We start from the raw sequence: 26,343 nt of genomic DNA on the forward strand, positions 1-26,343 counted from the left end.
CATAAACCGAGAGAAAGATGGATAGATTGGCTGCTTTGAGTGCAAGTCAGGTGCATGGTTGTCACCTGAGAGGAGAGTGTTAAATACAACAGGCCTTGTTGGGCCTCTTTGAGCAGTAAGACTGGTCTGATAGGGTGTGATGAAATCTCCCCTGTTGACTTGAGTCACATGGGCTCTTATTACCTGTTCACTCAATATCCTCTTTCACATGGGAAGTGGTTCTTTCAGGTCTTAACATTTACTTCTGGGGCTTCTCTTAAGGAAGTTAATCTATGTTTTAAACACCAGCCGTTGATCTGGTATTCTGAACACTGATAAAACCTGGCCCTGGACCTATTGTAAATTGCTTTAAGACTAGAATAAAAAGCAAATTTTCTGCTTTAAATGTACATTTACATAATCTTACATTTAATAGTTATTTTTGACAGTTTAAGACTGCTATTAATTTTCTTAGGGGCTTCTTATCTGTTTCACCATCTGAGAACACCTGCCTCAAGTCTGATCAAGGCAAACAAACTACTTGAGTCTCTTAAACGAGTCAGTCATTTTTATTAAAATGAATGTCACATGATGGTACGATGGCTGATTTTCCCTGGATGTGCATGAGTTGGTTTGATTTTTGTCTTCTCTTGCTCTGAGTATTGATAGGTTCTCAACAGCATTTTCTTTGGAATACTTTAGAATAGTATTAAAATACAACTTGAGTGAGTGGGAAGGAGTCATGTCTGAGAAGTCATGAGAAAGAAGCAGTTTTGTGCAGTGTAATTTTTTTTTTTTGTCTGTCAGTATAAATGTGAGAAGCTAGTCTAATTCCAAAGACTGTAATAAACATGGCTCATAAAAGCCTACCTTTTAAAGACCTGCACATGTAAAGATGTGAATTTAATTTTAGTTTATGGCCATAACGGTATTTTGAGCACAGCTCTAGCCTCCAGATCCGTTTGTCCTGTTGAAGGAAATGAGTGACAGCCCCTGAATAAAGCATGAGCTGAGCCTTCCCAGAAGGCTCCGGTTTCATCATCACACTGACCTGACTCTCACTACAGCTGTAACTTGGAGCAAGCTTGCAAAGCACTACATTACAGTAATCTTTGCCTGAATTAAAGATTCTAGTTGTGTGTTAGTGTTTTTATCACCTGCCTTTGAAATTTGGGCCTTTCTCTCTCTCCTTATTCTTTGAGGGTAGACAGTATCTCATTCAGTAAGAATGAAAACTGGGTGAAAACTTTGTAGAAGTGTGCAGCAAAAATGGTGCACACAGAAGTTGCCATTGTGCTGGGACCCCTGTGGTGACAGAAGCTAACTCTTTCTCCATGTACTTTTTAATGTCACTGTGTACCACAGGGCATATCTCCTCAGAGAAAGGAGGAGTGAGTCATTTGGTCTGTGATTTGAACAGTCATTGCTTTATATGTGCTTGTTCAACTGAAGATTTTCATTTTGTGCATGTGGGTTATTTGTGCATACGGTACCTCATTTTTTACTCAGCATGGCAGAGGTGAGACGAATGTTGATGTTCTAAAGTGTTAGTCACAAAGACTGATTTGACACTTGGATCATTTAGCTTAAATAAAGAGACTTTTTCAAAAACACACAGCTGACTCCATTGTGTTTGGTTTGTTCTGTGTGCCTCTGTCAGCTGTTTAATATCTCTCAGTGACTGATTTGGTTGGGCATTTAGACTTGCATATCTATGATTGTTGTGCAACTATCCATTGAAGTATGCTACCCCTGAAAAAATAACTGGAAAGTCAATTTTCCAAAGTTCCACATGCTGCGCTGTTCTTTCTGCACCAACAGAAACACAATACATCACAAAAAGAGATGGATTTAAAACGTTTATATAACACTGCTTATTGTGTTACTTTCAGTGATGTTGACCAGTGTGTTTGTAAGCTCTATTGATTCTTCGGATTTCCCTCATTGCTCTTCTGTTGCTTTTTCATTGTGCACCGGATCACAGTTTGGCTTTTATTGTCCATCTGCATCATTATAGTACCTGTCCAGGTGCAGCCCATTGTGCCCACATTTGGAAAAATGCTATCAAGTAATAGCCCTCACTTGCCTTTGTTAGCTGTAGTGTGCTTCGTCGTGTTTGTAGTGCTTGAATAAAAGTAGTACTAGTTAGAGAACTCTTTGGGACTTTTGTTCAGTTGTGTATGATGCACAAAAATCTAAAAACCAAATACAGTTTGGTACAGCAAAGTATTAAAGATGAGTAGATCATTAAACATATGCTGGCAAGCCTAAAATCAAGGGTGTGACCCACAAAAATATTAATTATAAAATGGATAAGTTCTGGTTCTGAAATCTGATGGTCTAAACCTTGTTCAAAGCTGTGGTAAAATACTTACATGCACACTTAGGAGTGCACACATCAGTTCTGTATCAATGCACAGAGACTTTTAAAGGTGTTCCTTGTATGGACTATGTAACATAGGACTGATAGGAGTACTAGGCATGTATATCAACACGTGTCTCTTAGAAACAGCCCAAAACTGGATTGAACATACTCTGGTAGAACCTGTTTTTTTTTAAACTGAATGGTTGACAACTACACGTTCATGATTACATGTCCAAAAACATTTTGTGTGTGTGTGTGTGTGTGTGTGTGTGTGTGTGTGTGTGTGTGTGTGTGTGTGTGTGTGTGTGTGTGTGTGTGTGTGTGTGTGTGTGTGTATATAAAATATGTATGTGTATAAAATGATGGACTGCTGAAGGTTCCACTTTCCATGTATCAGATAACATGACACTAGTTTTTTGCCTTTTGATGCTTGCTTTTGATACAGTATTGTTGTTGCGGTTGTACTGTTGCCCTTTTGAAAAGTGGTTCTGATGACAAATGGCTGCATATCTCATTTTAAAATGATGGATATTTTAACCAATAGCATTGCTCGACCTATTGTTTATTTGTCAGCTAGTGATTAATCGGTTAATCATTTACATCCCTAGTGTTGTATTTTATATTGTATCTGGCTGAAGGCGTGCAAAGCTTGCGACTCTGATCTTAAACTCCTCTGTTCTGATGGAAAATAGGAGTCAGTCAACTTGTCAAATGCTTGGAAGAGGATACATTGTTAGTGCAGATGTGTTGTCTTTCTGTTCCTCTATTCTCATAACTCTTACTCCTATCTCTGTTTCCTTTTTATTATTACTTTCAAGTCTTTTCATCGGCTGTGTGTGGTTTTAGAGGTTTTATGTGAGACATGTTGGCCACTGTGTCCACACCTTGAGTGATTTCGTTAGTGGGGCTGTTAATAAGTCATGTATTAACAGTGCTCTTAAGAGCATTAGGGGCAACAGTGGTTTGTCTATAAAATACCTTTAAATCTCTTTATATTTTGTGAACTGTAAATTCCTGCACTTGCCTGGCACCTTTCCCGCTGCATGACTTACCAAGACCTCAAATGAGTTCTGTGAAAGTGGCACGGACATTCTACTAAACTTCTGAATTGCCCACTAATATCTGTGGAACATAGAAGTATTTGCCAAAATTTCTTTTAACTATCCATCTGTTGTCCTGTTTACACCGTACCTACATCAAACCTCTCACCGTGGCTGGTAATGTGTTTTGCTTTTTCTGTTGCTAATAATCACAGATCAATAGACGTCAACTCAAAATTAAGCTCGGTGCATGTGCTTTAGTTGTTGCTGTTTAGGAGAAAAATACAAGCTGACATCTGACATTTACTTTGAGCTGCAAGTTTACTTTCTCCAGTAAAACCTTTTCACAGACAAAATAATTATAGTTCAAGCGGCTTGTAGGCTTTCAGCCCCTGTGATCTGTAGAGGTTAATTTATTGCTTAAAAGTAGTGTTAGAGACTAAACTCTAGTCATCTGTAAGTGACAGAAATACATGTCTGTGGAGTTCAGCTGAGCACATTGCCACATTGGCCAGTCAGGAATATTACACTTTTTGACAGTGAAGAATTCAGTGGTTTCTTTAATAGTATGTTTTGGGACATGGTATGATGTACCGTAAAGTAGCAACCACATTCTTGAGGCATTTCGCTGGCTCTGATGACTCCAAATACTTGATGATGTAAGTATTCAACAGTCACACTCTGCTGTTCTTCTCTGTAGATACAGGCTCCAGATTGCACTTCTAGAGTCAACATTAAGCCATTTCGTAGCTGTGCATATCATAATGATACAGTAACACACAGCTGGCCTGAAAACAACTGAGCAGCAAATGGTCTGATTACTTGTGATCGACCAGAAGCTGGTAATATCTAATGAAAGGACTGTGATTCCTGCGTTCACCCAAAATAGACTTAAATACCTTTTTGTATTAAAAAAGATATTTCAGTTCAGCAGCATGGCCGTTGTTTGTTTCATTTTGATTCCAGTGTCCAGGGCCAAAACCACAACTTTTCACTGTGTAATTATTAATGGACTGCATTGCATGAAATGTTTCCTTCTAGCTGCATTAACCTTGTGGGAAATGTGCAAGTAGATTTTTGAACATTCAGTGTGTATGCCCTGATCAAACAGCATTAAAAAGGTATGCAAATCAGTCTCTGAATAATATTTCCTTTTTGAAATTTTGAAACATCCTCAACAGACAGCAAACTTGCATATGGCGTCTCTTCAGATTTTATTGCATAATTTCTTCTTTCCTGGGTTTAACATGTTGGAAATAAAGTAAAATATAAATGCGCCATAACTTTTGCACAAGCCACGGTGGGTAGGTAGCTAGGTAATAAAAATAGATTGGCAATAAATGGTAAAGTATGTTCCCTGCAGAGGATGTGTACTTTTTTCATTTATTAAATCAGCAAAACATGAAATGACCAGGGGCATTCCGTCTTTTGCATATGACTGTGTGGCTGCATTTTCAGCGCAGCATGCATGCATTAGCTAATGTCCTTCAAGGAATCTATATGGGGGGAAAAAAATGAAGTAACTGAATGCAGTATGATGCATGAACATACTGGACTAGTAGTTAAAAGAGATTTCAGTTTTCCCTCAATATTAAATAGTTGCCATGTGTTTCATTGGGACTAGTTACACTGGTTTGGTTACCTTGGGTGGTTGATCGGCTATGATTTGAAATGGTGAGGTTTCTCAGTTTAGTACAGCAGTGAGGCATATAGGTGCTGAAAGGTGACGGTGTGCCGACAGTGGTTAACGCGAGGATCAGATAACTGATAATACCTCAAATATGCTAATGCGTTTGTGAAGACATCATCCAAATGCATCAGTTACTGGAGAGATGTGAAAGCAAAACGCTAAAGTTAGCCAGCTTCTTAATCAAATTTTCCATTCCACTTTAAATGGAGCAGGTGGAATAGAAAATTTTAATAGGAAGCTGGCAAACACTAAGCCAATTTCAGACTTGCGGAGAAAACATCTCTTGTCAGGACTCAAGCAGCCAATTCCTGATTCTGAACTGGTGAAACAAAAAAAAGTTGTTCCATAAGGACCTCTGTTTTGTTCAGTTTTGGATCCCAATGTTTCAGCGGTAAAAACAATTACCAAAATTACCAAAAAAAGCATTTTGGAAATTACCAGAGGGGAAAAAAAAATACAGAATTTTTTTCTAATTCCTGTATAAAAGAATGTATTGTGACACAAAAAATGATAACTCATCGCATCCTTACACCCCTGTTGTTCTCAGTCACTATAGCTCCAGAGAAGGTAGTCTGATAGTTTTTATTACTGGTTTCATTTTTTTTTACGGATATTGTAGAGTTGTTGTGAAAGGCTGTGTGTAAGCTGCAGGTAAGGAACTGATAATATGTAGCTTTTACATTGTAACATTCTTTGCGCTTGAGTGAGGAAGAAAACTGTCTCTTCTGCTGTTTGGCTGTCTTGTTCTCAAAGCTGTATGTGTGTAATATCTGCAAATTTTGACGGCTACCTGACAAACTTTTCATGAGATTCACTTTTTTCCCCCCAACGTGTTTTTTGACTATATTTTTTGTGTGTGTGTGTGTGTGTGTGTGTGTGTGTGTGTGTGTGTGTGTGTGTGTGTGTGTGTGTGTGTTTTCGTTCATCACAGACTTTACATTTGTTATTTTATTTAATCAACTGCTGGTGACTGTGCCATAACACCTCTTTGTAGCAAATAAACTTGCACAGCTTCTTTTTTTGCTAATCATTTGTTTTTATCCATGAATTGTATGCGTTTGCATTGGAAAACGTGTTTGGATCAACCAGCATAGAATTATATTCCAGTATTTGTGTTTTGCATCAATTTACCTGACCGTTACAACTAGCCTCTCATTCTATTACGGCTAACTCCACATATAGGTTATTTTCACTCTTGCTACTTTGGGCTGAGGTGCTTGAAACAAAATTTGTAATAGGATATGTTTAGGTTGCAGGTTGTTTGTATGAAATATTAATCTTTTTCGAGTAATTTTAAAATGATTTAGAACAGGGTGAAATGTGTTGGGTTGTTCCCCACTCTCCTCTACTTCAGACCCTTCTCCCTGTGGCCACATAGCCCATGAGTTGATATTCTCTCTATAGGCTGTAATGGGGAAAGAAAGAAGGTGAAAAGAGAGAGCTCCTTATAACTGAAGATTGAAGCATTATTATTATTATTATTATTATTATTATTATTAATTTTTTAAATGTGATTCTTGATCTGGTATGGTATGACACGCCACGCCACGCCACGCCACGCCACGCCACGCCATGCCTCACCTCAAAGATACTGCAGCCACCACATGAGAAGATGCAAAGTCAAGCTTGCTGACAGTTCTGAACAATACAACAGCCACACACAGATCAATCATTCATAAGCAGGGTGCGGTTGATTAAAGCATCTATAACTAATGAATGCTTGAAATAATACTCGCACTGCTTGATGCACAAAATTTGGAGAAGCCTTCCAATTTCATCCCATTCCCCTTAACTATTGGGAATACAGACAAATGTAAGTATTAAAAATATAGTCATATCATTGAAGTCTTCTTTTCATATCTGTATCCCAGATACCCTGCTCAATTTCTTTCCAAAGTAGGTCAGTTAGAAAGTGACGGCTTTAAAAATGTCCTTTTTTATGTCTTGCACAGAAGTGGGAGATTTTAAAGAGCTTGTTTGTTGGGCCAAAGATGTGCTTTCCTCTTTGGAAGTGTGCATACAACTTTGTGGCTATTAACCTAAGATTATTTCTTGGTTCCAACGTTGCTTTGGAGTGGTGACATGAGATACAAATAGTATTATTACATTTAACATAGGTCATAGCCTAATCACATTCAGTTCGCACAACGCGCACCACAAAAACTATGTATTTTTACTAGTTCTTCTTTTCAAACAGTTATAACATGATGTTATCTCCATATTTGTTACCTCCAAACCTCTGGCTATAAGAAATGATTTGACATGGAGTGACTGTTTGTTTAGCTGACAGGGATACCTCCTGTGTTTTAGATGAGATGGTTTGAGATGTTCCCATAATGAGGTAATGCTCTCTAGCAGATATACAGCCAACTATTATGAAGACAATGAGCCTTTTGCAGCTTTAGGTTTAGATCATCTTCATATGGCCTGAGTTTAGTTCTTGGTCATTAGCTGCAATTAACTGCAATTAAGCCGAGGCTTTCTGAGGTTGACGGCCCCTATTGAGCGTCCTCTCAGTTAGAACAGCAGGGAGAAGCTCCTTTGATATCTCCCCTCTCTTGTGCTCTTTTACACTCCTTTTTCTCTTCCTGGGCTTTCCCTCTTGGATTAACGGTTTTGCCTTGAGAGACTAAGAGCTTGTATCTAAATGACATGTATAGACAGCTTTTACGTTGCAAGAGTGATACTGACAATGGCAGGTTATGTAATATTTCTGCCAGATACTGTGCTCAGTTAGAGCATTTTCTATGATCCAAAGAGTCATGATTATTTTTAAGAACTAGCCTTGTGATTGGAGTGCAGGTTTATGTCTTTTTATATGACTGTATTTACAAACACGCAATATTCTCTACTTAGCATCTCTGCCTGATTTTACACTCATAATTATAAACACATCACCATTTATAAGATCAGTTGAAGTCAGCTGGCAATAAATATGAGCCACTTGTTACTCCACTATGTGGCTCCACTGAGTATAATTATTATTGAACATCAGTTCTAGGCATGAATCATAATTCTTGCCAGTTTTCCTGGCTGGCCAGTCTGGAGCTCTTGGCCACATGCTCAAGATACTCTGTTATTTTCTCCACAGTTGGGATCTCTTTCTCTCTTGCTCTTTCTCCCTGCATCTCTGCTCTGATAGTGTACTTGCTAGGGTTTGCTTCTATTGGAGGACATTTAGTAGTCTTATGGGGTGTAATAATCTTTGGTATTTGCAAATGATTGTTAAAGAAGCAGCTGTTCAATAGTGTGCATTAAGAAATTCAAGAATGAAGTGTTTGAGAGGAATGAAGATTTTAGCTTAGCCTATAGCACTATACTGTGGGCAGGTTTTTTTCCTGTTCTTGGCCCCCAGTTCCATATTGTCACATTTGTAATCCTATCTCATAGGATGGAGCATCATTTCAGCGCCCTCCTCTTATATTAGGATAAGGTTGTTTGCTGTTGGTGTCGGTGTTGTCATCTATGTCGTTGTTGTCGTTGTTGTCGTTGTTGTCGTTGTTGTCGTTGTTGTTGTTGTTGTCGTTGTTGTTGTTGTTGTTGTTGTTGTTGTTGTTGTTTCAACTTTGTCGGTGTGGCAGTACAGACTGTCACCCCTTGGTTAGCCATGTTGTCCATGCTAATTGGACTTCCCGTTTTTGCAGGATGAGGAAATGAGGCCAGCTGAATAAAGGCTGTGATTGGCTATAGCTCTGTTGTTCACTGGCACTGGCTTCTGCTGACCCAAGCCTGTTTTTGAGCAGTGCTGCCTGATTGGAGCTGGTCCATTCAGCCTCTCTGCGTAGAGTCCTGCTTTATGTAAGGTGGCCAACATTCAAGTTTTTCCCTTTTTATGTAAGCTAGTGCTGATGCTCAAAAATTGGATTACTATGCTAACAGCATTTTTTAGCTTTTTCATTCATGGCACTGTGAGACATGGAAAGGAGACATCATTGTTTGTGTGTGTGTGGTAGAGGGAGCCTAAGGATAAGGGAGGCCTGTATTCTTGTGTTTTGGGGATGGGGATGGGGAGGGGGGGGCAACCTATAGGTTCTTGTAGTCTCCTCCCTTCAGTCCCCTCCTTTTTTCTCAAAGGCTTTTTGTGCTCTTCCCCAGGATCCTTCTGCAGGGATTAATCAGTTTTCCATTCCTGGAGAGATTATTCAAATACTCTCATATCTGCAGGCCAGCACTGCTCACTGTCTGTCCCTCTCATTCTCTCACTTGCCCTTCTTTATTCACCTTGCTTTTTTTTGAAGCCAGTGTGTTTCATAAGGGGTGATATGGTAAGAATATAACCTCACAATGTATCACAGGACATTTTCATGATGAAAGTAGAATGGACAAAATGTGCTAGCAAAGCGGTGAAAAAACAAAAATAAGTGGGAAAGCGGTTTCTGTGCATGGAAGCGCAAATGGTGTGCTAACTCAAGGCCTACTGCTTCTTTTAGTAGTTTGAATCTATTAGGAAAATGTGTGCCTATAGTGGAGCTTCAGTAGGTGCCACAGTCCTCCATACAACATTAAATAATTTGTAAAAACTATCTTTTATGCTTTCTCACTTTCACCCACACACTGAAAGTCTCTGTGGTAGTCTAAACATCAAAGCACTTTATTTTTATGATGTTCTAATATTACATAGTTTGTTTATTTAGTGCAAGTTGTAAGTTGCATTCTTGTGAATTTTCACATGGCAAGTGTCATGTTTATGGTGCACAAATATTGGATCCAACTAACGGTATTCTGAGTCTTTGATTACTAATAATCAGTATCAACCCTTAAAAAGACATATTGGTTGTCCTCCATTGTCTGTTAGTGGTCTTAATTTTTTTCCCCCTCAGTGTCTTAGATGTACTGAAAGGGTGTGTGATATGAGCTTGTGATACTTAATATTTATACAAAATGTAAGTTGGTACAGACTGCTTTTATTCATTCTATTATACATTCTGTCATTCCTGTATCTTGTAGTCCTAAATCTTCGTCACTCATTGATGAGTGAATGGATGAATGGACAGATCGGTGAATGAATGAGTGAATCTGAGAGAGAAGTATGCGAGTGACCTGTGGGGAGTTAGTAAGCAGCCTCTATCTGGCAACTGCTCAAGTCCTAATGGGCTTTTGCTAATGGTCTCATTAAAGTTGAGAGAGTGAGAGAGAGTGAAAGAGTGACTGTGAGGTGAGAGGGCTGGGTTTTGAGGGCCCCTGCTGGGCTGAATCCTGCTTGACCCCATACCCTGCTGCCCCGTCCCAGTCAATCCTGAAGCAGGACCCCTCTCAGACAATTCCACTCATGCAAAGCCCACTCACATGACTCAGCCTGCCTTGTGTGTCCTTTTCCCAGCCTCTCTCTTTCTCTCTCTTTTTCTTTCTCTCTGTCTGCCTTTGTTTCCAATTTTTCTTTTTTTCCCCTTTCTTCCCCTCTTTCCCACCACCGGCTCTTGCTCTCTGCCCCTACACACATCTCCCGGCTCTCCCTCTCACACGTCTGAACCTTCAGAGTTGAGAAGAGAGAAGGACAGACCGATGCATACAGAGGGTCCGATGAGTCCAGGGTGCAGGGCAGAAGGCAGGAACAGAGGCCAAAACATTAAAGAAAAAGCTCTTAAAAGGGCCTGTTGGAGAGACAGGGAGAGACAGGGAGAGACAGGGAGAGACAGGGAGAGACAGGGAGAGACAGGGAGAGACAGGGAGACTAATAGGAGAAAAGGGATAAATGTGAAGTGAACTAGAGGTGAACTAGAGGTGACAGAAATCTGGCAGAGAGAAGAGGAAGGAGAGTTTTCATCTTTTTCTCCTCCTTCTTCTCTCTTCAGCTTTGCTGTGAAAGCACAGTGACAGGAGCTCGCCTGGAGCCTGCACTCAGCACAGATATAATATGACCTAAATAAAACTGAGAGGGAGCAGGAGAGAATATGGCTTGACATTACTGGTTGTTTGCTTGTCCTGAAGGAGTTGAGAGAGATGTACAGATCAGATACTGAACGGATTACACCACTTTTTTCACCAGCATGTTTCTTTTCCTCAGAAGCCCATTTACTGAGTAGTGTTATTTATTGTTGCTATTATATTTCAGTTGTATGTCTCCTGTTCCCATTAGTGTTAGCAATTTTAAAGTTTCTATGGAAACTTTCAGTTTAGGGCTGTCAAAATTAATTATATAAGTGTTTGAGCAATCTACTGATTTGTTTTGATGACAAAATTGAGTCATAGTTTTACATGGCAGGAAGTAAAAATGGACTTAATTGAACAATGCCTTCATGTGTAACCTTTCAATGGTTCCAGGATACTTCATTGGAAAATGTTAAATATGGCGACTTTATTTTATATTAAGTGTGTACAAAGATGTAATAATATCTATAACATATTGGAAAAAAAAATTGGAAAAGTAAACAAATTGAAATGTAAAACTATATCACTTATAAGCTGCTCCGTCTCTTCTTATAAGCTTTTATTTTCCATCTTTTTTAGAAGCTTCAGACAGTGACCAAAACTACTAATCTAGATGCCGGAGAGAGGAGACAGACTAATACTATATACACAAATAAACCCTCAATTGACCCCCCCCCCCCCCCCCCCCCCCCCCCTTTCTTTTTAAAGATGCTTATAAATTTTAAGATTTAAATTATTTTTGGCTTGTGATTTTGTTAGAAAGGTGGCATGGCCAAAACCAGTCATGCCAAACTAGTCTGCAATCAAGAATCAGTATACTTTTAACACATAAATGATCAAAAGTTTAATCAAGTCTTGATATTAGAATAAAAAATCTGAAGGTGTGTAAATGTATATCTGTGTATCATTTCAAAGATGTGTAGCTGACAAGAAGCCATTGCTGAGAAAACGGGGGGGGGGGGGGGTCCTAACAAAGAAGCTGCTGGTGTTCTCAAAACAAGACTGTCCACCTCAGAGTCCAGACCTCAACATCACTAAAAGTATTTGAGATTACTTGGGGTTACTTGAGAAGCAGAAAATGCAACAAACTTCTAAACTTTGGAGGTGTGGAAGAAATATCAATGCAGACTTTTTTGAAAGCACAAGTGTCTGGATAAAAATTGAAGATGTGATTAAGCCAAAGGGAGAACACATCTAATAATTTGTATTATATGTAGTTGTTGATGCTTCTGTGCATTTTTCCACATGTCCAAACCACCTCAACCTGGCCTCTCTGGCTTTATCTCCAAACTGCTCCACCTTCACTGTCATTCTGATCTGCTCGTTTCTAATCTTGTCCATCCTTGTCACACCCAACGAAAATCTCAGTATCTTCATCTCCGCCACCTCCAGCTCAGCCTCCTGTCTTTTAGACAGAGCCACAGTCTCCAAACCATACATCATAGCAGGACGCACTACTGTCTTGTAAACCTTCCCTTTCACTCTTGCTGCTGTCCTTCTGTCACACATCAGCCCTGACACCCGTCTCCACCCACTCAATCCTGCCTGCACCCTCTTTTGGTTATTGTATTTAATCAACATATTCATAACCAGTAATTAAGCTGTACATGGCTGGTTTATTTTTGAGAGGAAAATATTAATAATACACGGTACATGTATATTAACATATGTTTGAATGTGTTTGGTTGACCTATTTATGCATGAGGCTGTGAGTGCTGTGTGTGTCTGTAGGTGTGTGGAAGTGAACATGATTTCAGTAGTAATTCTCTGGAGACTGGGCCAGTAGTGTGAGCTCAGTGCGAAGTGCCTGAGAGGCCGGGTGTGTGACAGGGAGATAAGGAAGCAGCCCCTGATGGGATTCTTCTCTCGTACCTCCACTGGGATCACAGCTCACACACACAAGGTGTTCTGGTCAAAGGTTTTTACGATGCAGTGTTTTGTAGTTTTCACTTTTCAGACAAAAGTGTTTGTCTCTGGCTTTGCTTGACCACAGGCGTGTGTGTGTGCATGTGCATTTGAGTTGGTCCTTCCTTGTGGCTCATTCAAATGAGCTCTTTGCTCTCTCCCCTGCAGATATATACTCATTGGCCCATTTCACACAGGTAGCCTCCACCCAGCAATGTTACTCAACACTCGTAAAAATGCAAGCATTGTGAAAAGCAGCTGATCCAGCATTTTCCCACCTCAATTTCTTCAATGAATAATAAATCTATGTATGTATGCTAGAAGTTAAGTAACTTGTTGATTTGCTGAGGTAACATACTTGTATACAGATTTCCAGAGTAAAGTTCATCTGAGGTAGAAAATGAATATCAAGCACACTAAAACAAAATAGCAAAATTACTCCAACCAGATTAAATAATGATCAAGGTGAACCCACATTCCAATCAACTGTAGAGTGTTTATTTTTTATTTTAGGTTAACCTTGATGGCCTTCAGCTTTAGGGTAATATACCAACTGCTGAAAGTGCACAGTTAAGCAATACAACTTATCACTCATGTTGAGTATTAACAGCGGCTTATATGCTGTGATGGCAGAATGAGTGACCGTATCGCAGCCTGATCAAGGTGTCCTTTGAGGTAGGTTTGTGAATTGGATTATGATTGTATCAAAACTCTCCTATATCACAGTACAGGATTAGAATAACTTTTATGTTTTAAGCTATTACACTTGGACTAGCAGAGTATATAGTTGGGGAGCAGCTTATATCTGAGAACTGCTGTTTAAGTCCTGTGTTTTTGGCCTTGATTGAAAAATTACACCCGACTGACTGGCTGAATTTTACATAAATTAGTAAGTTACAAGTGAGCATGGAGACACGCAGTACTGCAAAATTTCAGCCTCTTGAGGAAATTAAATTTAGCCATTTGTATAGTCTATGAACTTTTTTTTTTTTTGGTTCAGAACAGCACTAGAATTACTACAAACAGTATAAGAAAAGTATTGATTTTATCTATGGTGCTTTACAAGCAAAAACCCAGTTGTTATTTAGATAAATGTTTTGAAACCAGTTAGACTTTTACACAGTACTGGACATCCTAATGTCTAAATGTTCTGAGTTGTGGAAGTAAATGTTATAGTGTAGGTAGACAGTCCAGTAGTTGATTAATCTGCTGATCATTTTATTAATGCTTCAGATGATCTAAACAATTGATTTTCCTAACAGAAAAAGAGACTGTGGGGTGATGCAATAGGCTGAATTTCACTTGAATAATTTTTTTCATTACAGTTTAACTGCTTGCTAAACAGGTAAATCTGTTGTAATAGTCCATGCATAGAATGTCTTCTAACCCTAATGTGAATTAATCAAATTATCTGGTGTTGCATCAAATAAATACAAAATACTGTATGCTTTAGCAATTTTAATGTTTTTAACAAAAAAGAATTTAGAATCTGTTGAAGGTGTTATTTACTAAAGCATGGTTTTCTCCTCTCTCACTCTCTCTCTTCCTCGCTCTCACCACATTCTAAGAGGTCTTCCGCTATGCATTGGTTCCATGCTTGTTAGCATTCAGAGAAGCAGGGCCTGCTGTGTTGGAGTTTAATCAGTGCTGCTCGCTATCAGAGGGGCAGAGTGCCTGCTTTATAGTGGCTATGTCACTGTCTCTACACTACTTGTCTCTGGAGGTGACAGCTCTGTTAATCTCACTTCCTGCCATATATACCAGTCACTCCTTCTTAGTGTGTATGTGTTGCTGTTCAAGCTGCATCTGGGTAGACGTTGGGAAGATATGCTATGATAAAATGTGTTGTGGCACTTAAAGGTGTGTAGAGTTAATATTCTGTAGTGTAGTTTGAATTGGACTGCAGCCCAGTTGGTTTGCTGTGTCAAAAGGCAAAGCTGAGGCCTCAGATCTGTTCCATAATGAAATGCTAATTCTAAGCTGAATTCTACATAGGAACTGTAGGTGTGACCATGTCACCATCACATGCAGGGAAGAAAATAATTTTAAGGGCCACTGCTTGTGTCTTGTGTTCATTTAATTCATTCAATAATTTTGAATCAGAATTTTTAAGACCGCATGATCTATGGGCCACATCACTATCACATACAGTCGATAAAGTGAAAAGCTCCCAGCAGTGCGTCCCTGTCTCCCTCCCTCATTTCCTCTCCTCTCTCTTCCTGTGTAGGAGGAGGCTAAGCCATGAATAAGCTACGGCAGAGCTTCCGCCGCAAGAAAGAAATGTACGTGCCCGAGTCCAGCAGACCGCACCAGTGGCAGACGGATGAGGAGGCAGTGCGCAGCGGCAAGTGCAGCTTCCCAGTCAAGGTGATTTTGTCAGCGGCATACACTCCACATACACTCTGTCACTGTCTGTCTCTGTGCCTTTTTCTCTGTCTCCCAACCACCTCCTGATGCACTGTAAAACATAGTGATCCTGATTCCCACTGATGGCACAGAATGACATCACATTATGTTACAGCCCGGTCAGCATTCTGGAGCTCAGAAATGTCTAGCTTTAGTGTACTTGGGCTGTTTTATTGTTCACATTTACTTTTATTTGCCACTGAAATTTCAGTGCGTGCTAAGAACTCGGGGGGCTAAATGGTTTGGAAATAAATAAGCCAATAAATACCTGGTAGGTTAATGTGTAATAAATTAGTGTTGCACATAAATAATGTCTTGGCACACAAGCAATTACAATGGACAAATGTCTCAAATGATGTAGCAGTATGGGAGCATTGTGCATTTTCAGATGATGAGGAAAAAAAGTTTGATGGCAGTAAATTGATATACCATTTGAAGCATGATAAATTTGAGTAGTAATCCCCAATATGTTAGTAATGATCTGAGCAGCTACAGATCGTTTTACATGCATGCTTTATCTTATTAATGTTTCTTTACTAACAATATTAATCTATTGTTTTTGGCAGCAAATAGTCAAATCTTCTTTTGGAATCACCGGTGAATATTAGAAGCCTGTAGAAAGGCCCTGGGGCAGACCTAGTGCTACTATACTCAGATGTTGCTTGTACCCCTGTTGTGGCCACACAGGCAGCCCTCCGAGAGAGCACTCTGTCAGAGTGGCTCTCCTCCAGTGCCAGTTTTTCTGTCTGAACAGCTCATGCCTTCACCTCACCAGCCTGTCTGTTGGTCTTTCCACCTCCCTGTCAGCCGTTCCCATCAAGGCCCACTGCTGTCTGTCCACACACAGCATAGCTCACAGCCTGTTGGGGCAACACGGTCCAGGCTTTTGGCAACACGGAGTAGAGATGGTCTGCTTCTCCTGCTCGTATGTGTATATGTGTATGTGGTCACTTCTGCTGACCAGGGAGGGGTCAGAGGATGTCAAGAGCAGGTGATGGTGGTAGGAGTAATGCTGGGAGTCGTGATGTTTTTGAGCAGGGGGGAGACAAGAAATAAGATGAGAAATCAGCCCAGGTCAAACAGGTTTTAAAGCTTCACTCTACTGTTTATTGTTTAGCTTGCCATTAAGAAGAGGAAATCACAGACCTCAACCAAGAAAGAGCAAAAGTTCTTTGTGGTCTGTGCTATCTTTTCTGTTTACTGTTGCCCAAGGTAAATTAAAATTTAGCTCTGTGGCTGAAGAAGCCCCTGAAAAGTATTAGGCACTAGGGGGATCTAGTGACCTCATGATCTAATGAGGATTCTTGATTTACCAGCATGTTTTATTAATTCATTTATGTATTTTTGTTTTTGTTTATAACTTCTTGTATTTTCATATTAATCATAAAAATCAAGTGTTCACTAAACACAAGTAGTGTTAAGCTAGTTATGTACACTGTAAGGCAGCACAGTTTGGTGACTTTCCTTCTCAAACACACCTCATTCAGCTTATCTGTTTGGATTTAGTGAATGTGTTTGAGTAGGAAAATTCTGTATCACTGACCATTCAGGATAGAAGTTGAATACCTATGCTGTAAGAGTGGGTGATGATGGAGATATGTTATGGATATTATCAGTTCTTTCACAATGCTAACTAATTGCATGTTTCATATACAAAAGCTTTAAAGTGGCATAGCTCTCTGGTTTCTCTGTCAGGCAATCACAAGTTTGATAATATAATTGGCTATGCTCAGTTAGAAGTATAGTCTTGTAGTGAGAACATTTTGGGGACAAATGTTTTATAGATCTTTTATAGATTTAGGGCTACATGTGGGTGGGGATGTAGACCTACTAGTGTGAGAACAAACTGAGTGGGAAATTTCTAAACCAATCGCCAAGTGGAGCTCAAAGTAGGGGACAATTATGCACTCATCAACATCGTCCAACTGACAACAAGCGTCCTGTTATTGTCCAAGGATATAAGAAAAGTTAGCAAGGGGGCATAAAGTCTAACTATGTATGTAAACATGCATTGCGTGTGTGGAGAATGAATTCCATTCAGTAAAACTTAACATCTCTTGACAAAAGTTCTGTTAAACCAGAATGTATTTTAGCTTAAAGATTTCATTGCATACTTAAAAATGATGATTCGTTCATGAACACGCAAAGAACGCATTGCATGATTAAAGGGTTCTGTGCATCATAATTCTTCAAATTAACAAAAAATGTGCTGTCCTATCAAAAAGATTCTGTGTGAATGCTTTCACAATGCAAAGAACCCTTGATTTCTTGGTTCTGTATAGAACCTTTTTTCTTTACGTAAAAAAACCCTTGATGAACCATCATTTTTAAGTGTAAAGGCTAATGATGAAAGTTGGGCCTCTGCCACCTAATGTGATGAAACCAAATCTAGCAGTTTTCCTGAACCATTCATTTTGAAGAATTAACTTGGGCTAACAGTAGGGTTTCCGTTGTCCTTGTATACTTTTGATGGCACTACTGTATATCTTTTGCAACTTGTCAAACCTCAGAAATACAAAATATTGTGATGCATTTTGTAAATCGTGAAGGTCTTTAACAGTAATGTTTTTGTACACCTGGTACGCTATGTAGTGATATTGATATCAAAGTAGAATGTAGGTATTATGTTAATGGTGGTGATATTACTGTGTATACCTCTGCCATGGCCCAGATTCCTGTGCTGTCAGTAGCAAGTTTGCCTTCTTCAACTTCTCCCAGCTGCTGATCATAAATTACCTCAATACTACTAACATTTGAGATGTCCCACTTTTTGCATGCAGTCCTCTACCTCTTCTTGATTGCTTATAACCTTATAGGTAGATTTCATTTCATTTACTTGTTTTACAAAGTTGCTTGTAAGGCTCTGTGCCTTCATTAGACAGGAGAAGCAAATTACTGTTTCTGGAACAGCAAGGTCTGTCCTTTCCCCCCCTCCCTCTGTCTCCTCACTCTCTCTCACTGTGCTAATGCAACCTACCTTGCTAGCCTTGTGCATTCATCCCTCTCCCCCTCCCCTTTTTGTCTCTCCATCTCTGTTTCTCTCCGTGTGTCTCCCTCATTCTCCGAGGGGCTATGTGGGTTGAAATATTTGAAGTGAGATTACTGCTTGGTGCCTTTTAAACAGAGGGGTTCTTGGTGAGAGAGACAGAGAGAGAGAAAAAAAGGCAAAGGAGAGGCAGTGGGTCTGTGAAATGGGTCTGTAGCTAGTCTGTGTGGTGTGAAACTCCCCCCCCCCCCCCCATAAACATTTGCAGTTTGAGGAGAGTGAAAAGGAAAAGCCCAATTCCACGCTCATTACACTAGCGCAGCACTCCCTCAGGACTACAGTTTATTCTGCCACAAGGGACTAAAGCTGTGTGTGTGTGTGTGTGTGTGTGTGTGTGTGTGTGTGTGTGTGTGAGAGAGAGAGTGTCTGTGTGTGAGACATTAAATTTGATACTCGTCTCATTTAATGTATTTGGAACTGTGAGAAAGGGGACAGCAGTCATGTGGTGCTTCAGCTTATTCTCGGTTTGCTATTATAACAAGAATACGCTGAGTAGGGCTTCTGTTTCTTCAAGCTGATGCTCAGCAAAAGTTAAGCAAGTGTGTCTTTTTGGATAGAGTGGCTGGAAAGTAGGATGATATCTGCATTTTTCTCTGTGGTAACACATAACTCTGTCCTGTTTAGACTGAATGGAAAATGGCTGCTTACATGGCTATAGGCAGCTGGTTTTCCTGCTCATGCTCAATAACTGGTTCAGAGCCAGGTATAAATAGCAGTGTCAGATGGGTGGCTTCTGTTTTGGAATGAGGCTAAACTCAAAGACCTATTTTGCCATTCTTCCACAAGAGTGTCTGACTTTTGTGCAGAGGACTACAAGGAAAGTGAACTAATGACTTTGCTTTGAAAGGCATTGCAAGCCGACAGTTGTAGGGCTGAACAATTTGCGATGCAATTTTTGCAGTGCAGTTTTTCTTGCCAGTATTGTGACTTGATGAGATTTACATCATGACTATTTTTTCTGTAAATTAAGGTGCAGACCTGCTTCTTGGGGCCAAGAACACCATAGTATCTACTCCTTCTGAGTTAAGGCTTGAACACTGAACATGCTGTGTCAGACTGCCTGTTAGTTTTGGTTGTGATGTCACAACTCTGGATTGTTGCCTCTGATTGGTCTCCCCTGCAAGCAGTTTACAAACTCTGTCATTAGGATTAAATTTCCCCACTTAACTTACGTGGACCGTGTTGTTGGTAATGTTGGCTATTAAAAATGTTTGCAATTGGAAAATTCTTTAAATTGCAGTATTGATATAAAAATGAGTCATTTTTTTTAGACTTGACTAGCTGTCAGTCTTTTCTTGCATGTATGTCTTCAGACTAATTCATTTCATCCTCTATGTAGGGCTGGGCGATGCAATATAATTACCACTCCAGTGAAATATTTTGTCACAATACGCTTTTATGAGTATATTATAGATATGCTCTTAAATAACACTGATCAAATGCGTGTTTCATTACAACGAGAGAGTAATCAGGCCTGCTTTGATGGATTTGGTGATGTGCAGTATGTAAAGTGTTATATGAAAACGTCTGTGTTTATACTTTTGATAGTATTTTTAAGTCCTTTTCTGGTTCTATCCTGTCAGTTTCAACTTAGCAAAACAAGGCTAAATATTGTGATACGTATATTATATTGTGATATTTTTGCCTTATTGCTCACCACATCTATGTGTGTGTCATGAACTGAGAATAGCTATAAGAAGGCCTGAACTGGGTGGGGTCCTGGGGGAGGGTGAACTTTGTATGTTCATTAAGGGAAGGGATAGGACTTCCTTTCGGCACCACACACAATAGCCACATGCCTCCCTGCCTGATCTCCGATCTCCCTCAGGGCCTTGTGGTGAGGCACAGTCAGTAGGGACTTGTGAGAGGGCATTGTGGGTAGAAGATGGCTTCCTCTCTCTGAATGACAGCAGCCACTGGTCCAGTAGCTGCAGGCAAAAAGTCTGCCAGTGTGACTCTGATGGGAGGAGCAGGGGGAGATGAATCACAGCCTGTCACTACCTCCAATATAGCTAAACTTTGTTCTCTCTCTCTCTCTCTCTCTCTCTCTCTCTCTCTCTCTCTCTCTCTCTCTCTCTCTCTCTCTCTCTCTCTCTCTCTCTCTCTCTCTCTCTCTCTCTCTCTCTCTCTCTCTCTCTCTCTCTCTCTAGTATCTGGGCCATGTGGAGGTGGATGAGTCTCGTGGCATGCACATCTGCGAAGATGCAGTGAAGAGGCTGAAGACGGTAGGTGTCTACTGCACAAACCTCTGCTGTCTACAGGCCAGGAACTCTCTGCTGCACTCATTTCTTTCTCACAATATACACGGATGCTAGGGTCTGTCTACTAATACCATCTGATCCCTGTACCTGCTTTTGTTTTTTCTTTTTTCCCCTCTGTAGTAGTTCCTTGCTTTCAAAGGGTGAATCGCACACTTCTCATCTATTTTAGGTTCACTGAAATGCTGGAATCATCCAGCTCTTGTGGGTACCAGCAGGCTTTCTCCTGAATCCTTCCTCTGTCTCCATACCCATCACCTCTAGTCTGATCAGTCCCCCCATGTTTGTCATCAGTTTATACAGAGAAAAAAGGCACTCTTGGACACATTGCTGCAATTTTGAGGGGGGCATTCTGATTTTCTTTAAAGGGTCAAGTGAAATTTTGGCTAGTATTCCTTCAAGCCCTTGATTTGACTCGAGATGTATTTAGATTTTTCATCACAAACCTATGGTGAGCCACCCCCCCCCCCCCCCTTTCAGTCACACAGCATGCATATTTTCAGCCATCTTTGCCATGTTTGCAGTTTATTGGAATCATCTGCAACTGGCATGTAATGATTGGTCATTTTATCTCATGATACCTAAATATAAGTGCTTGCTCCATTATCTGTTATGGTCCATTAGTTAGCTAAGTGAAGCCTGGCCCTTATCAAGTTTAGTTAATTTTGCTGCCTAGTGTGCAAACCTCTAGATCAACAGTCTGTTCCATTTTTAAACTTGCCACGCCCCACACTTCCGTCAGCAAGTCAGCGCTCTTGTTGCTTGTGTATGACACATACAAGGTTGTGCAGGGTAGAGAGGAAGTCAGTGAGGGAGAGTTATAGAACTGGTGGCCATGCAGCTCCTTGTAGCATGAGGTCACTTTGTGCTGGATCTGCCCACCTCCGCCACAAACGTCTGGCTGACTGTTCCACCCTGCTCTGAGACGTCTGCTCCGTCCAGTGACGTGAGCGGATGCCTCACCGGACATGCCAGCCTGTCACCCAGCTCTCCTGCAAAGTGCCCCTGGGGACAGAAATGCGTGAGTTTCCTGTTTGGCCATAGTCCATTGGGACCTTTTGTAAAAGGGAAAACATGCAATATCTCAGGGGGAAGGAAACCCGCTGCACTATTCATTTTCCACGTTGACGAGACTTAGCACGCCTCCTCCATCCAATTTAGAAATTAGGGTTGATGGAACGCAAATGCTACCACAGCAATACATTGCTCTCTTGCGCTCTCTCTGACTTTCTTGGATCCTCTCAGGAAGGTGAGAGGAGTAGTGAATGTCCAGGCAGGAGACACATTTTTAATGGCATTAGTGCTGCAGGCTTAAAGATGATGGCTGCTTTTAGAAGGCCATTCTGCTGCTGGTTAATGGAGATTGTGGCTTTCGGCCCAGTTTCTCTTATGCTTGCACTCTTTCTCTTTCCATCCTTTTCTGTCTGCTTACCTTTTTCTAGTTCTTTATTTCTTTTGATCATAATAGTCAGTACAAAGTCTACTTGATTGAGTCCTGTTTTGTATGTCTATTCTTGCATTGCTTCCTGTCCCTTTCCTGGTCTCTTTTCTTTATGCTGCTCGCACTAAGCAGTGTCGGAGTCTCAAGCTAGGAAACTTTTTTCACAGAACCAATAGTATGTAGAAACAAAAAACGGATAGATATGAGTCTTAAGGCCGCAGATGGCCTCTACTGTCATTACATAAACTCCCACTTGTGGATTTCCTCTGATGTGGGAGGAGGGATTATGTTTAACATGATAAAAACATATTCCACATTTTAATTACTCTTTGACTTTTGATCCTGAATTAGCCGATGGGATTCCTTCTCTTTATCTCAAGCTGTAACTCGCATGGCTCAATAAAACAGCCAAGCATGGTCATCAAGAGACAGTAGATTTTGCGTAAAAAACATATCACATGCTTATGCTTAGTCACACTACCTTCTTATCACTGCCACATCCATATACGAATACTCCTGGGCATGTTTTACCCTGTAATGTATAACATGCATATGCAATAATAACAATAAGCACATGCTTACTGTCTCTGATTGCACTCTAATATGGCCTAAATGAGGTGCTAATGGTGATGGTAGTACCTTGCAAATAATTGAATTACTCTTGTAATACAGAAGAAGAGGTGGATGGAAATTTGGAAGAGAGTATGTGTTTCTACACTCTGTCCATTTTAATCAGATCTGCTTACCATAAAGGGCCACTTTGTTGCTCTACAGTTACAGATTGTAGTTAATTTTTTTTTTTGTCTGCATAATTTTTTAAACTCCCTTTTACCTGTTCATCGATTTTCAGGATCCCCACAGGACCACCAGAGAGTAAATATTTGGAAAGTCGATCGTTCTCAGTGACCACACATAGCAGTGTTACTGGATTTATTTAAACGGCTCTGTCACTGCTAAGCTGAGAACAGTCCACCAACCAAAAATATCCATCCTACAGTGTCTTTTCTCTCTACATCTACAAGGTAGTTCAATATGGTATGGCTGTGTCATAGAGTGAACAATAAAGTGGGTGTAGTGTTCAAAAATGCAAGCAGCACTGCTGTGTCTGATCCTCTCGTAAAAGCACAACACACACTACTACATCAGCGTCGCTGCAGTGCTGAGAATGATCCAGCCTCCAGAAAGAAAAAAAAAAAGAAAAAAACGCTCAGTGGTGGTCCTCTGGGGGTTGTGACCATTGTGTGAACAGCCATTACAGTAGGTTGAGAAACAGATGGAATACAGTCTGTAATTGAGGAATTTAATTCCAAAATGCTGAATATTCATTGTCACAAGTTTGGATGTACACATTTTTGTGAAAGAACAGTTGATGGTATTAATCATAATACAGCTTTGAAATTTCTTGTATTTGGAAACACCAATTTCCAACAACCTAGATCATGAAAAAAGAAAACTCTTGTGTGGTCTGTAATGCATATACCAAAACCCTCCTTCAGTTGTAGAAATACAAAATGCATCTGTATTGTAAAAGAACCTGATAAAATGGGCAATGAATGTAGATAAGTTAGGTGTAATAAATAACCTAATAAAGTGACAATTGGGTGCATGTGGGTTTTAAGTAGGAATGACTCTCTGACCCTCTTGGACTATAATGAGATTTCCTCTTTCTTGAGCCGGGCCACTTGATTATTGGAAGCCCATGTGTCTTAAATGCACACTTGTGTTCACTGATGTCATCCCACTTCGCTCAGGCTACTTTTCACATGCTGTTTTGCCTGCTGGGCTTTACTCAGAACTTTGCACACAAGCTGGCATTTGGGAAACTGTAATGAGAGGCCTCCTTCTGACCCTTGATAAAGATCCACGTGTGTGTGTGTGTGTGTGTGTGTGTGTGTGTGTGTGTGTGTGTGTGTGTGTACCAACAGTATGTTAGATAACTGTGGGTGCAGAGATAATTGGATACCTTGCTCAACGTGTAGGTGTTTAATTGAAGCACTGGGGCTGATTGGTGGAAGGGAATGGTTTACTGTTTGTGACAGCAAAGGAGAGTTACATCAGTTTGTTTACTCTGTTACCATGGCTGTGTGTGTGTGTGAATTGAGTGAGTAAGCATTCTTTGCACTCTGACTCAGAGCTTTGAGGAAGGAGACAGCAGTGTGACATCACGCAGTCTGACAACTGACACGTCACTCCCTGTCCTGCTGATTGTCATGTTACTTCCTGGCTCCTGCAAGTTGTAGTATAACTTCCTGTTGCTAGACTAATACCTTATTCCTGAGTGGTGCTAATATAGATAGCATTGTTTCTTAAAACAGAGCTCCTGCTGTTAAGCTTCAGTTACTGAACAGAACCTGAAACTCTCCAGGCCTTTTTTTTGTCAACCAAACATTTGTTGTATCAGCATAAGTAGGACACAGGGACTTCACTGAATCTCTCTTTCACATGTAGATTCCAGTTTGAATTTTGTCTCCTTTTTGTTGGTAGTCCTTTATCTCCTCTATTTTACCCTAGCTTTTCTCTAATGTCCTACTTGTGACAAGCTTTCTATCTCTGACTCATTGACTGACTGTGCTCTTCATTTCTTATCATACTACCATCAGCTTTCTACAGGCCTTTCAATGGCTGTGTTATTACCATTCATAGTCATCCCTTACATTTGTGTTCTTGTGTATTTACTCATGTAAAGTTGTATGTGTTATTATATTTTTTTTAAGCAGGTTGTGATCACAATGACCCGCAAAGAGACTCTTTAATACCCCCTTAGCCCCTAATGTCCCCTAGCTGAACATCCTTCACTTTATGATCGTAGCTTGCCTCCTGTAGATGTGTGAGAGAGTGCATGACTCATTCACTTACGTTCTGTGTGTATGACTAATGGTTCCTTAACCCCTTCTCTCCATTAGACATAACATACCCTTAACTACAGGCTCAGTGACAGCTTGTACAGGTTTAGAATGATTTTAGAGGCTGAAACAGGTAAACCGCTGCGCAGGCATATGTTAAGGGTATGTTGCTTAGCTCACCAAAGAGAGATGGAATAATTACATTAGAGGAAGTGCTATACCATGAGGTGTAGAACAGTAGATCAGCACATCATGGTAAAGCACCTGCTCAATTGAATTATTGCAATTATACCACAGTTTTGTTATACTTCTAAAGACAATGATGACAAAATTGTAGTTCTAGTAAATAAAACATTTGAGGATAAGAGAGAAAATGTCTGAATGTGCATGAAATGTGCTTAGACATAGTCTTACAAATGAACAAAGGTCAGTTACATAAAAGATCACATTTGAAAACTGACCTGCTCCCAATGTTTTATGTACAAAAAAATCTACCAGAATCCTGCTCGAAGCCAGATATTTGTTGCGTCTCTTCAGACTCAGGTAAGGTAGCAGACCTTTACCTATGTCTGGAGAGAACCAACTGTGGTATAATGTTGTCCAACACGGAGAACTACAGTCTGCAGATCAGAGGATGAATTTCGCAACTTCTGAACTTTTTAATAATAAAAAAAAAAAATACATGTATAACAAATAACCTCAGCTTCCCTGTTCCATCCTGCCTCTCTGCTGGTGCTGATATTTCAGTATGTTTGTAGAATTAGAATGAAACCAAACTGAAGGACTGAGCCGCAAGAGGTTCTTCTGAAGTTTGGCTGGTTAAGTGATTGACTCTTTCTTTTGATGTCACAGTTTAGATGTGGTCTAGAATCAGACATAGTGGACATCAAAGCACTTGGTGATGGTCCCCGCTGCTGCCAGTAGGCATGTTACTAACCTAATGATAATAGTAATAATAACACCAATAGAGTTTTTTCATAACATCAACAAAAACAGCAACACCTGTGATATGATCAACAAGACACATTGAATGACTTACATTTTGAGATTGTGGCCTTGTTCACCAGCTAGAGGTGTGTGATTTTTTTTTTTTTTTTTTTTTTATTTATTTATTGCCCCCCCCCACACTTTACTCCTTTGCTTTCTTTCACCCACTCTTAACCATTTAAGTTCCTACAAACCTCTCCCCTCCCTCCCCGCAACATTAGCCCCCAGATATACCCCTTGTGTTATTTGGACACAGGATTTTGAGTAGCACCATCTGTAACACTGTCCTGCCTTGTCCTTCCAACCCCATCCCCCCAACATCCCTTTACCAAATCTTCAATTCCAGGACAGAAAGTTCTTCAAGGGCTTCTTTACAAAAGTAAGTTTTGGTGTGGGTGTGGGTGTGTGTGTTTCCTTCCCTCTCTTAATTGTTCACTCTTCAATCACTTCTGAAACAACAGGAAAAAGTGGACCTCATTCTATCTCTTTCAGTATGAAGGAAGTGTGTGTGTGTG

At 40.2% G+C, this 26,343-nt stretch overlaps 1 protein-coding gene across 5 annotated transcripts in view; it reads left to right on the forward strand.

Annotated features, from left to right (window-relative positions):
• Positions 1-26,343, forward strand: part of numb (NUMB endocytic adaptor protein) — a 43,825-nt gene that overhangs the window by 8,451 nt on the left and 9,031 nt on the right. For 3 of the 5 annotated variants that reach the window (XM_017699744.2, XM_017699745.2, XM_017699742.2), the window contains exons 2-4: positions 15,075-15,214; positions 20,450-20,524; positions 26,175-26,207. In XM_017699744.2, coding sequence (XP_017555233.1) covers positions 15,089-15,214; positions 20,450-20,524; positions 26,175-26,207 — 234 coding nt within the window. In that variant the 5' untranslated portion in view covers positions 15,075-15,088. The remainder of the gene's footprint in view (positions 1-15,074; positions 15,215-20,449; positions 20,525-26,174; positions 26,208-26,343) is intronic. The other 2 variants (XM_037541694.1, XM_017699743.2) reach the window with 1 other exon arrangement.

This window comes from Pygocentrus nattereri, chromosome 10, assembly GCF_015220715.1.
Source record: "Pygocentrus nattereri isolate fPygNat1 chromosome 10, fPygNat1.pri, whole genome shotgun sequence".
Classification (NCBI taxonomy): Eukaryota; Metazoa; Chordata; class Actinopteri; order Characiformes; family Serrasalmidae; genus Pygocentrus; species Pygocentrus nattereri.